The sequence below is a fragment of the Misgurnus anguillicaudatus genome, chromosome 10, assembly GCF_027580225.2.
Source record: "Misgurnus anguillicaudatus chromosome 10, ASM2758022v2, whole genome shotgun sequence".
Classification (NCBI taxonomy): Eukaryota; Metazoa; Chordata; class Actinopteri; order Cypriniformes; family Cobitidae; genus Misgurnus; species Misgurnus anguillicaudatus.
The window spans coordinates 38,620,470-38,633,607 of record NC_073346.2 but is presented as its reverse complement, the minus strand read 5'-3'; the positions used below and the strand labels follow the sequence as shown (position 1 = coordinate 38,633,607).

Here is a 13,138-nt window from a genome sequence, read left to right as displayed (position 1 = left end):
GCATCTTGACGTTAGCGGTGTTGATTAATGCCGAGCAGAGCTGTGTTTAATGTCTCTTCATTGTAGAAATAAAACCGAGACTCCCCGCCGGATGGAAAATATTCACAGAGCAGTTAACTAAATTGCTCAGTCTGTTCACATTATATATTTATCTGCACTTGGGTTTCACTGTAAGTGAGGGATTAGCACATTTAGATCTACTGTAGTATTATTGATTGTTAAAAAAATATGTGGAAAGTCATGAATCATAGCACGTGTGTATTGCCAGCATTGTTCGGGAATAACTAATTTACAGTAGCAATGCCGCAAACAACATTTACAACAGCAAGACCTCAATTATGTTCCAGTACACTCTTAAAAATAAATGTGCTTAAGAGGTTCTTCATAGTGATGCCATAGAAGAAACATTTTTGGTTCCTCAAAAAGTGATCAGCCAAAGGTTCCCTAAAACAAAAACAATTTATTTCATACCTTTTTATAATCTAAAGCACCTTTTATCAAACTGAAAGGTTCTTCAGGTGTTAAGGTTCTTTATGGAACCATTCAGCCCAAACTGGTTCTTTTACTATATGGCATCATGAAGCACCTTTAGTTTGGAGAGTGATAACAAACATGAATTTCTGTTTTCTATTTCTGTTTTACCCAATTTTAAAGGTGCATCGTGTTACTTTTACAAGGATCTCTTGATAGAAATGCAATATAATATACAAAACTATTAGGGCCGGAACTCGATTAAAAAAATTAATCTAATTAATTAGAGGCTTTGTAATTAATTAATCGAAATTAATCACATTTTAATCACATATAAATATTTGACCTGAGAACATTGAAAAGTTATTTTTTCACATGTAATTTTAGTATACCATGAATGATGACTTTAAGCAACAAAATGTTGTTTATTTTTGTTCAACCAAGTCGTTGTACTCGGAGTCGGGCTAACGTTCACGCTAGCTGCTATATGTTTTGTATTGAGATGCTACTTGAGACTCGATGTGCTGCGGTGATATGTGAATTCCTTGTTGCATAGCTTACACACAACCATGCTCTTATCGACGCTTCCATCCGTTCTTTTTTTATAAAAAAAAAAATCCCATCCACGGGGCCAACCAAAGCGATCTCATGAGCTTCTTCGTTCATGTTCACTGTTTGTTGTTGTCTGAAGTCATGAATGCTAGTTGGTGCTCCAGTATAATCGTTCCCCCGAAACTCATCCAATGAGAAATGTTCCGCGGTGCAAAAATAAGTGTGATTAAAATGCGTTAAAAATGTTTAACGCGTTATTTTTTGTGTCATTAATTAATCTTAATTAACGCGTTAAAGTCCCGGCCCTAAAAACTAAATTATCAGTGGTGTATACGTTGTCTCAGATGATGTCATGTTTGTCCTGGGTTGGTTACCGTAGCTTCACTATGGCTGGATTTAAACTGCAGATTTTGATTTGTTGACTAAATACGATTTTTTTGACATCATCTTTTAAAAGCGACTCACTACAGTAAACATTTGGCAAGCAATTCGAGGTAGACATACTGTCCTGGAACAACTATTGCAATATGCAGTGGACACAGAGAAATTGATTATACAAGACTATGGAGCTTTATTTCTGTAACAAGACATAAAAACTTCAACATTACAGCACTAAGGGGGCATGCACACCAAAACTTTTAAACGCGCCTGAAAACGTCTGGAGGACGCCGAATATCAGCTGTTTTTTCAGCTGAATGCTTTGGTAGCTGTGATACTTCAGCTGTGAGCTGGTTGGTTGCTATGGTAATGTCCCGCCCCTGTTCCACTGTGATTGGACAGCCGTCTGAGAACTGACATTGACGAGCACCGCTTTTCACCCAAAGTTGAATATTTTTCAACTCTCAGCGCTGAGTGCGGAAAAACCGCCGAGCGCCGTTTTTCAGCGCGAAAGAAAACCACTAGCTGCTGGCTTATTTGAAAAACGCTGAGCTTCCTTTGGAAACAATTGAAAACATGCGCCAGCCGCGGGCGAACTTTTGTGTGCACGCCCCCTAAGTGGAGCATCGCGCCAAAGATGCACTGCTAAGAAGAGTCATGTGATCGCGTCATTTGCCAGCGTCGCATTTTCAATGACGCACGACACGTCTTGAAATGGTAACATCCGATCTGCCTGCTTACATTGCGGATGCGAATGCATGTATCCGATTCATATCCGATTTATTTCCACATATGAATGAGGCCTAAAACCGATAGGAGAATATCAGAATATATGCGCTTTTTCCTGCTTACACGTCTGTGGGTTATATCCAATCTGTGCCACTTGACGGGACAAATCGAAATTGAGTCTGGCAGTGTAAATGTTTTGAAAGGGAGGGGTGGGCTGTGGACTGAGCCATTGGCTGCAATTCACAATCTCACCACTGGATGGCAATAAATATCCACATAGTGGACCTTTAAATATTTCTGGAAAAAAGCCTGTTGTTTTATCCAGTTTTGCTTCTCCAGTAAATTTATTTGTTGTACAAATGGGATTTTTTTGTGGGACATTAATTGCACTAAAATACTGTAGCCTACATCTTGCCAGCCTACATATGTCATTATAAACTATTTTTTGGAACCTGATCTCACAAACTTCTCACAGAATATTTTGCTCATTTATCTGTGTCATTGTCACGGGTCTTCACATTTTTCGTGTCCGCACCACGGACTTTCTTTTCCGTGTCAGTTTCACGTATTGGTTACTCAATTGTTTTTCCTATTTTTAAACCATTGTTGCTTGGGTTTGGGGTTTGGGTTAGGATGTCACTTTAACTTTTGGTTCATGTTTTTTTGGATTTTTAAAGAATTGTTGCCTGGCGTTAGGGTTAGAGTTGGGTTTGGGTTAGGATGTCATTTTATGTAACAAAGTCGTTCCAACCACCAAACCCAAGTGACAATAGTAAGAAAATAGGAAAAACAATTGAGTAACCAATACGTGAAACTGAAACGGAAAGAAAGTCCGTGGTACGGACATAGAAAAATGCAGAGATCCGTGACAATGACACGGATAAATGAGCAAAATGGACTATAACACGGAAGTTTATATAATTTTTTGGTCCCATTAGGCACAATTTTATATTAATTTTATATGCATTCTTTGTACATACATTTATCTTTTTCTTTATCCATATATTTTTGGGTTCATTGTGTTAAAAAAAACAATCCTGTTTACTGTCAGAAAAAATGGTCCCAAGCTGTTTGGGGTACTAATATGAACTATTTAGGTGCAGATGTGTACTTTTTGAAAGCCCCAGTGACAGCAAGGGACCATTTATCCGACAGTGTAATCTTAAATTTGTCTTTCTTTTTTACTGTGGGTAGAAATCATAAGCAATTCACTATGCATGTCATATTGTGTTTGTGACCAACAAAGTTTGATTGAAGTTTGATGAGGTTTCTCATAAGATCCAAATCTTCAGAAGAGTAGTGTAAAGTCTCTTCACAGTCTGAAGTTAAGTGTCCAAACTCAGCTGAAGTTTCTGTGCCACTGCAGATTTAATAGAAACTGGAGTGTAAATGAAATTCTCGGTGTGCCGAGGAGTCATGGCCAATAATGCTTTTCTGGTGCTAGAGAAATGGCTCCATTTGCCGCTGGCATTGCCGTCCCAGTGCATGGCTCGACAAGCTAATCTCCTTTAGTCAGCCGGTGAGCCTTTCAACACGGATGAAGAACTCCGGCTCTGCGCTCCAAATGCATATGTTGCTGCTAGACAGGTGCGAAGATATGCTGTCGCGTCCGTGCTCCTTTTCTTTTAAAGAAGATCCAGAAGCATGGGTCAGAAGACAGCTCTGGGATAAATAAAAGACTCTACTTAATGGGTCGCCAAAATAGAAAGACGTAATTCAGTATCGATCAAGTCCAAGTGTGGCTTCTTTGTGTTATTACTGTACAGAGTCCAGACCCCATCTATAGACATTGATCAGAGTACCCTGCCAAAACCAGACCTCATCTGAGGAAAACCAGAAAGCAGATTATCTTTTTCTGGGTAATTCGTTTTGATGTCAACTGGTTTTGGTAACGCCGGTTATCGATCAATATTTGACATAGTTATTTTCCAGGCGTTATCTCTTCGTGTGGATTAAAGGAATTCCTTTAAGCTATCTGAGTCCAGCAGTGAAGACCTGCAGCCGAGATAAGAGAGATTTAATGGACTTTTGCATTATTGACTAAAGTACTGGAGGAACATCTAGAGGTTAAGAAGTCTTCAATGACATCATAGCTTTTGTTTTTATGGTGTGTCTGCAGTGTACTTACTCATCCACATGCAATCCGATACACAAACATTTTTTGTATGTAATTGAAAAAAATCGATAGCATTATTGTGAGTCTTAGTGTTGTGATGATTCAATCACATTAGTGGACACTAATATGATCAGATTTTTATATCATAGAGTATTTCACAAATATGATTTTTTTCTACCCAGTCTCACGAGGTTTCGTGATATAGTCCGTTTTTTTTTTCTTTTTTCGTGATATTATCACGAATATCCGCATTTTTTCGTGATCGTATAACGAATTGCTGTTTTCGTGTGATTATCACGTATTTGTTACTCAACTGCTTTTTCCTATTTTTAAACCATTTTCGCTTTAGTTTAGGGTTAGATTTGGTGCTTGCATTAGAATGTCACTTTATATATTGGTTTATACAATTTTTTCTGATTTATTTTCGCCTGGCATTTTATTGTCATTTTATGTAAATCTAACCCTAAACCGAAGCGACAATGGTAAAAAAATAGGACAACACAGTTGAGTAACCAATACATGATAATCACACGAAAACAGGAATTCGTTACGATCACGAAAAACGTGGAAATTCGTGATAATATCGCGGAAATTTGTGATAATATCACGAAAAAATAATAAAAAAAGTACATGACTATACAACAAAATTTAGTGAGACTGGGCTGGATTTTATTTATCCAGATAATATTATGTATGCTAGAGATCTTAAAAATGTTTATAATTTACTATGCAAAAGTCTAATCACATTAGATGCGTTTTCAAAATGTTTTTTTTTTTTGGGGGGGAGGGGGCATATATCAATAGGAAATGTGGCAACATCTCAGAAATCCTCCTGAGCAAATTTGTAGTTGTGCAAAAAACATTTTAAAGTTTTGATTTGATTTAGTTAACATTATTTTTTAAAACATCCTCATTTTACATCATGCACCTTCTCATGTTTATTTCTAAGGTATGTTGTTTCAACCATCTGACACATAAAACTCAATCATATTTACCCAATTTCCTTTTTTTTTCTACAGATGGAGGTCCTGAAGATCTCGTTGCCCCTGCATCTCCATCTTCTGTGCTGATTTCTGGCCCTAACATGAGCCCCACAGAGGGAGAGTCTACCTCAGTACCTCAAGGAGGCGAGGACGCCCCCATGCCCAGTCCTCCTCAGTCGACAGAACAGGAAAGTGAAGTGACTCTAGAGGAGGAGGAGTCAGAGGAGGAGAAAGCGCTGCGTCTCCTTTACTGTTCGCTCTGTAAGGTGGCCGTCAACTCTGCATCCCAGCTGGAGGCTCACAATAGTGGTGAGGAACATCTTAGTCTGATCCATGTCTGCATTTATACCACGGGGCTGTTGATTGCTTTATTCTGATTGGTTTGCATTATTTTTTGATAAACGCACACCTGACCTGTCAAAAGTTAAAAATACAAAGATAGCTTTTCCTCACTATTTTCAATACTGATAAAGACTTCCTCAGACACAGAAAAGTAAAACTGAACTATCATTACTATTTTTAATGTATATGAAATACTATGTAAAGCAGATGAATTCAGACCCCCAGATAATTCAGAGGTGAAAACACGTGATGCCAGTTGTGCCCCCAAAAAAAACATGACACAAAAATAAGCACCATTTGTGTAAAGTGCAAGAACACAGAAAGCACATGCTTGATGTGTGCACATCATGTAAACAAGGATTTCTTAAATTAGTTCAATGCGCGTCATGAAAAGAAGATGAGCCTGTTTAGCAAATAAAAGCTTAATTTTATTTCACAGCGATATTACATTGTTTATTTAGGATGTCTTAAACATGCATGGGCTCTATCTTACACCCGGCACAATGGTCTGTTGCTAGTTTCCACCCTGCGCAATTTTCATTTTCACGTTTAGCACCACGTTGTTTAAATAGCAAATGCATTTGCGCCCTCTTTTGCGCCCATGGGCGTTCTGGTCTGAAAACAAGGTGTGTTCAGGCGCATTGTTGGCGCGTTGCTATTTTGAGGCAATTAAAATAGACTACACCATTGACCAACAAAAACCTGCTCTAAAGTCTAAAGTTGCGCAATATGTTTTTTTTTTTTTGTTATTTAAAGCAACACTATGTATTTTCCATGGAAGATTGGCTCCCCATGTGGTTAAAAAGCGCAACAGTGCCTGGTATCAGACACTCTTCTGCAGGTGGGGAAGAGGAGGGACTGTGTACTCTACCCGACCACGCGACTTTCAGAGTGTGCTTGTAGCAGCTAGGAGGCTGCTCAGGTTGCAGCAGCAGTAGAATTCATCCAGTTAAGAGTTGTTCTATCACTTAAATAATTTTAGAGAAATTATTTAAAGGTCAAAAAACTACATAGTGTTGCTTTAAAGAGCGCATTAGTAATATGCGCCTATAATCGGGACGACAACGCGGGTTTGCTTATCACACACATGAATGTGCAGCAGCACAAAACACTTTTAAATATGAAAGATTAAAGGATTAAAATGTAAAAGATTATTATTGAGTCTCTTGGATATAAATGAGGACTAATTATGAGACGTTAGAAGGCGCAAAGAGCTGCTTCACCTGCAGCCTGGTAAGTAAATAAATGCTTTGCTTTAAACAAATGCATCTGTTTTTAAATGGTTTTTTTTAATGCTACCTCACAGATTTATTGTAGTCTATATGATGACTCTGTACCTGTGGATATGATAAGATGTGAAACATTTTTAAGTAATGCTTTAAAAAAATCATGACGCTGTCCAAGTGCTGAAACGTGCGGAAAGCCGTTTGTAAATTCTTTATCTCCTGTTTGTTACAAATAAAGTATTTTTAGAGTACATTTGATGATATTGGATAGCCATATATTTAAAGCAATTAAAAGCCTGCTATCTTTACTTCCATGACTAAAAAAAACAGGTTTTAAAGGTTTTAATTAAAAAAATAACAATTTCAATACAAGTAAAAAACAACACAATTATTTAACATTAATCTTAAACTGGGGATCTTCTTACTCCGCTCAGTTTTTCAGTTTACAAAGTCCGTCATCTAAATGGGGATTAGACATAGCGCCAGCGCAACAGGCTTTTAAAGGGGATGAGAGCTGAGACTCTCATTGGTTTATTGCACGTTATGCCCAAAACACACCCATTACTCATTAGGAGAATAGGAACAACCCTTTTCGACCATGCGCTCGACGCACAAACCATTTTTCCCGTCGTTAAATTGCAAAAGTGGATTCGGACTCGCCCATTTAGACGTTGCGCTGTGCGCTTTAGACAATGCGCTTAGATCGTTAAAATGGAGCCCATCGTCTCCAACGTAAATCTCTTTTCTTGGACTACAACAAACACACGGATTGTAGCCAACATTTACTTCCTGGGATTGGTGATGTAGACAAGACCAACATTATCATAATTCCTCACACTTCAGACTCACAGCCTGTAAGTTAACTTCTGTTAGCATTGCATTGTGAGCAAATCTTTCAAACATGGTAAGGAGCGTCACATTTCCTGCTGACGTCAGAGGTATTCAGGCAAATCACAATGTACAGATTAGCTAGCCAATCAGGGACACACAACTTTTTTTAAATCCATGCGTTTCAGGAAGAAAATAAAATCTGGAGCTACAAAAATGTAAGGGAATGTGTAAAATAATGTTTTTTTTAACCATAAACCACGCAAACATATTGTATTACACCAAATACACAAAATAATGTTGTTTTTAGCAATGAAATAGGTGCTCTTTAAACATGTACCATAACTGTGAGCAATAACACTTTCAATATCTCAATAGACACATTGAATTTTGGTAGGTAACATTAGCAAACTATAGCTAGCGATGATAAAACTAAAGCTTTTTCAAATATTGTAATAAAGTATAAATTAATAAATCTGGCTTAATCTTTAAAACATTTTAAAAGTTGCTTTTTTGAAGGCTTTTGTATGAAAAAATGACATTTAACCTCTCGAAGAATTCAATGAGCACAAATGTGTTGTTTACAGCGCTGTATACACACCTCGTTGTGTTGTATTGTAATGTTGTGATTTAACCAAGTTGGTTGGTTTGGCTCAAGGCTTAAATTCCTTTATTAAAGCATCATTTTAATGAATACAGATAAAATGGAGTGTGAAAAATACCTAATTTTTATGATCTATTATGACTCTGGGCATATTACCGTAAAATAAAGGCAGCACATTACTTACACAGTGCAGCAGAAAATATATTAATTTATCCCGAGTACTAATAATACATAGAAAACAATTTACAATGGCATAATAGTTGCCACAAAAAAAAATATTTCTTTGATAAATTAAAAGTAGCAGTCCAGAAGACTATAGTTCAGTCCGTATGGGTTTGTTTTCTCTTGTGTCTCATTAAGATGATAAATGTTTTATAGATGCCATGTTTTGTTCCTCAGGCACAAAGCACAAAACCATGCTGGAGGCTCGCACTGGAAGCGGTTCCATCAAATCTTTTCCCAGACCGGGGGTTAAAAGCAAACTAACGACACCCACCAAAACAGACACGGGCCTGCAGAACAAGATGTTTCACTGTGAAACCTGCGACGTGCACGTCAATTCAGAGACGCAGCTCAAACAGGTGAAGATAACATTTTTACGTAAAATGCAATGCGTCATGTTTCAATAATTATTCTTATTGGTAATTTGTTTGTTGGAACTAAAAGTAAAAAAGCATGCACTGCAAAAATTGGCATTCTTACTTAGTATTTTTGTCTTGTTTTCAGTACAAATATCAAAAATTCTTAAATTAAGATGTATTTTCTTGATAAGCAAATTGACCTTGATTATTGAGGAAAATAAGTCTAGTTTTTAGACCAAAAATATCAAATTTAAGCTAATTTGTGCTTAAAACAAGCAAAAAAATCTGCCAATGGAATAAGAAACATTCTTGAATTAAGTGTTTATGAAAAAAGTAAACTTTTTCTCACCCCGTTGGCAAATACTTTTTGCTTGTGTTAAGCACAAATTCGCTTAAATTGTATATTTTGGTCTATAAACTAGATTTATTTTCTTAGGTCATTTTGCTCATCAAAAAAAGGTTCTTAATTTAAGAATTTCTACTAAAAATCAAGACAAAAATATTAGGTAAAAAAGTATTTTTTTGCACTGCACTTACAGATGCAAGAGAGCCATACAAACAATAATACAAGATGCAAAAAAAAAAAAAAAATAAAAATTCTTAGTATTTTTGTCTTGTTTTCAGTAAAATTATCGAAAAATTCTTAAATAAAGATGCTTTTTCTTGATGAGCAAAACGACCAAAAATACAAGTCAAGTTTTTAGACCAAAATATCAAATTTAAGTGATTTTGTGCATAAAACAAGCAAAAAAGTCTGCCAATAGGGTAAGCAAAAAAATATTTTCTAAATTTCTAAATCTAAATTCAAGAAAAATTCAAGAAAAATGTTGATCAGCAAACATTTTGATCATCACACTGCAAAAAAATGATTTTCAAGAAAGCATTTTCCTAGTATTTTGTCTTGTTTTCAGTAAAAATATCTAAAAATTATTAAATTAAGATGCTTTTTCTTGATAAACAAACGACCTAAGAAATAAATTAGACCAAAAATATCAAATTTAAGTGATTTTGCGCATAAAACAAGCAAAAAAATGTTAAATTTTTTGGTGTTTAAGAAAAATGTTCAAGATTTTTTTGCTTACACCATTGGCAGATTTTTTTTGCTTGTTTTATGCACAAAATTACTTAAATTTGATATTTTTGATCTAAAAACTAAACTTATTTTCTTGGGTCGTTTTGCTCATCAAGATAAACCATCTTAATATAAGAATTTGTAAATATTTTTACTGAAAACAGGACAAAAATACTAAGATTTTTTTTCTTGAAAATCATTTTTTGCAGTGTACCAACAGAAGAATAAATAAATGCATTAAATAATGATTACACTGTTATAAATTTGTTTATCAACTCTTCACATTGTGTGATATTGACCTCAGCACATCAGCAGCAGACGTCACAAAGACAGAGCAGCGGGAAAACCAGCTAAACCTAAGTACGGTCCTTACAGCAAAACCCAAAGAGGACCAATCAAACAGACGGTGAGTATTGTTGGTGTCTTATTTATTTCACTGGCACCAGCAAATTGGTCAGATAATTGTTATTGACAGATAAAAGCAGGAAAAAAACAGGAAGGTTTTTGTTTAAAAACAGCTGATTATATTATATCTTGGCAATCAAACGGGCCAGCTTAAACAGATTTAAGTTGTATTTTAAAATCAATAGACTTTGTAATTAACTTCAATCTGATTTAAAGCTGCAATCTGAAATGTATTTTCTTTATGTGGGTTGAAGTCAAACTTTACGGTCATTACCCGTGAAATTGTAGCTGATAGCTTAAATTAAAAATTATTGTTATAATCTTACCGTTGTGTATTGTGGCAATGTAAGGAGATTTTGGAGTTTTCTGATTTTATTTGTTCAATAACCGATTTATTTTTTTTAACCAAAGAAAAAGTTATATTTAAAAGATACAGTTGAATGTAAAATAATAAACGCAACCTGTTCTGTACTCAGCAGGTAAAGATGCCAATAGGAAAAGATTTGTGTCCATCTCTGACAGGCCGGATATTGCCATCGCACCTGGCAGCTGTCGCTGCGGCGGCCGCTGCCGTAAGCTCCGCCTTTCCGCTGCGTGCCTGCCATAACCCCGCCCTCTTTCAGACTCAGACCCTCCCTGCCACTTTGCTCCGTCCCTCCCCGGGGCCAATCAGGACTGCTCACACGCCTGTACTGTTTGCCCCTTATTGACCTTTGAACTCTGACCTCATGTGCTTGGATCATCGCACCATTTCCTCACACCGGGCTCACAGTCCACGTCTAATGCGACATATCGCAATAATTGGAAAACAAAAACCCAAACCAGGTAACTATGCATTGTCATTTTTATGCGACACACTGAAGCTATAAATGTCCTGGTGAATTGTTCGTTCATTATCATCATGGTACAATGTGTACAACTTTGAAGAAAATGTGAGTATAATATACGCACCATCATGTTGATCTTAACTGTATTATTTTCTGTCTTCTGTGAAACACAAGAGTTGATGTTATGCAGAAGGTCCGAGCTGTTCCTTGTAATGGGAACAAGATCGTGATTTACATTGACAAGCCCCAGAATGATAAAAATACCACAAATCTTTTACCATATAAAAATATCACAAACATATTTGAATGAATCATGCTATTATTCAAGCCAAGAAATTGTTGCAGTCAATATGTTTCAGTGCTTTGGAGGACTGACTCAAATCTGCCACACAGATCTGTTTCTAATGCTTTTATTTCAATGTGCATTTGTTGTACAGAAAGTAAGAGCAGTTTTTGTGTTCAGTTTGTGTTTACTGAAGAAGAAAATGATACACAATGAATATGTGTATGAGTATATACTGAGAAAATGTACTTTTGGGATTCAATTTGGGATGTTATGGGAGGTTTTATTTGACTGCTGTCGCACTTTAAGCTGTTTTGGTTGTAGATGTTCACTGCTTTACATGACTTTCAGCTGTTAATGTAATGAGAGGATCAATACTTCATTTGTAATGATGGGTGATGGGTCCAGTAGTGTGAGATGGGATGTCTGTAGGAGTTGTCACATTACAAAAATGAAAAAAAGTCTTTGAGTATTTTTGCTAGTATGGAGGCCCTAAGGGGACATAGAGCAAAAATTAAATAAAGTTTAGTTTCGCGAAAACTATAGTTTTGTGAAACTATCGCGTGCACACGTGAAACTGTCATGTTTAGTTTCGTGTGCGCACGTGAATCTATCGCTTTCACGTGCACATGCGATAGTTTCACGAGCGCACGCAATAGATTCGAGCGCACATGCGATAGATTCAAGTGCGCACGCGATAGTTTCACGAGGGCACGCAACAGATTCGAGCGCACATGCAATAGATTCATGTGCGCACGCGATAGTTTCACATGGGCACGTGAAACTAAACTTGAAAAATAAATACTGCACATGAAGGTTTCACGTGAGCACATGAAACTAAACTTTAGATTTTTTTAATTCCAATGTCACCTTAGGGGCTCGGTATGCTAGAGCTCACTTTGTGTCCGAAAAAAATAATGAGACAGATAAGAAAATGACTTTAAGGCTGGATTTACATAGCAAATTTTGATGCCCAATTCCAATTTTTTTAATTGTATCTGATTTTTTTGCCAACCCGCTTACATCATCTTTTAAAATGCAGCTCGTATCCGATATCAGCATTTACACTAAACACTTGGCAAACCAATTTAAGGTAGACATACTGACCTGGACAGCTTAAAAGGAAGTAAAATTTTGCGTTATGCAATGGATACAGACAAAATGATTATACAAGTTTATAAAGCTTTATTTCTGTAACAAAACATAAAACTTTACCATTACTCCACTAAACGGAGCCGTCGTCCCCCATTGCGCTGCTAAGAGTAGTCACGTCACCGCGGTGTATGGTGTCCATCTGAGTTGATGTCATTTGCCAGCGTCACATTTTTAATGACGCACGACATGTCTTGACATGGGAATATCCAATCTGTGCGCATACATTGCGGACGCGAATGCATGTATCCAAATTCATATCCGATTTATGTCCACATACACTGCAAAAAATGATTTTCAAGGAAAAAAATCTTAGTATTAAATTAAAATTGATTTTTCTTGGGTTTTCTTGGGATTGGGTTTGATGAGCAAAACGACCCAAGAAAATAAGTCTAGTTTTCACACCAAAAACATCAAATTTAAGTGATTTTGTGCATAAAACAAGCAAACAATCTGCCAATGGGGTAAGAAAAAAAATCTTGAACTTTTTTCTTAAACACTAAATTCAAGAAAAAAATGCTTAACCCATTGGTAGATTTTTTTGCTTGTTTTGTGCACAAAATCACTTAAATTTGATATTTTTGGTCTA

The 13,138-nt window shown here is 36.4% G+C and overlaps 1 protein-coding gene across 2 annotated transcripts in view; it reads left to right on the top strand.

The window, feature by feature from the left end:
* The window catches only part of znf385d (zinc finger protein 385D), an 80,618-nt gene extending 68,610 nt beyond the window's left edge, over positions 1-12,008 (top strand). Inside the window, exons 5-8 of one of the 2 annotated variants that reach the window (XM_055211386.2) lie at positions 5,266-5,538; positions 8,629-8,810; positions 10,187-10,288; positions 10,767-12,008. In XM_055211386.2, the coding sequence (XP_055067361.1) occupies positions 5,266-5,538; positions 8,629-8,810; positions 10,187-10,288; positions 10,767-10,997 (788 nt within the window). In that variant the 3' untranslated portion in view covers positions 10,998-12,008. Of the gene's footprint in view, positions 1-5,265; positions 5,539-8,628; positions 8,811-10,186; positions 10,289-10,763 lie in introns of both variants that reach the window. The other variant, XM_055211385.2, reaches the window with a different exon arrangement.
* Positions 12,009-13,138: the final 1,130 nt, after the last annotated feature.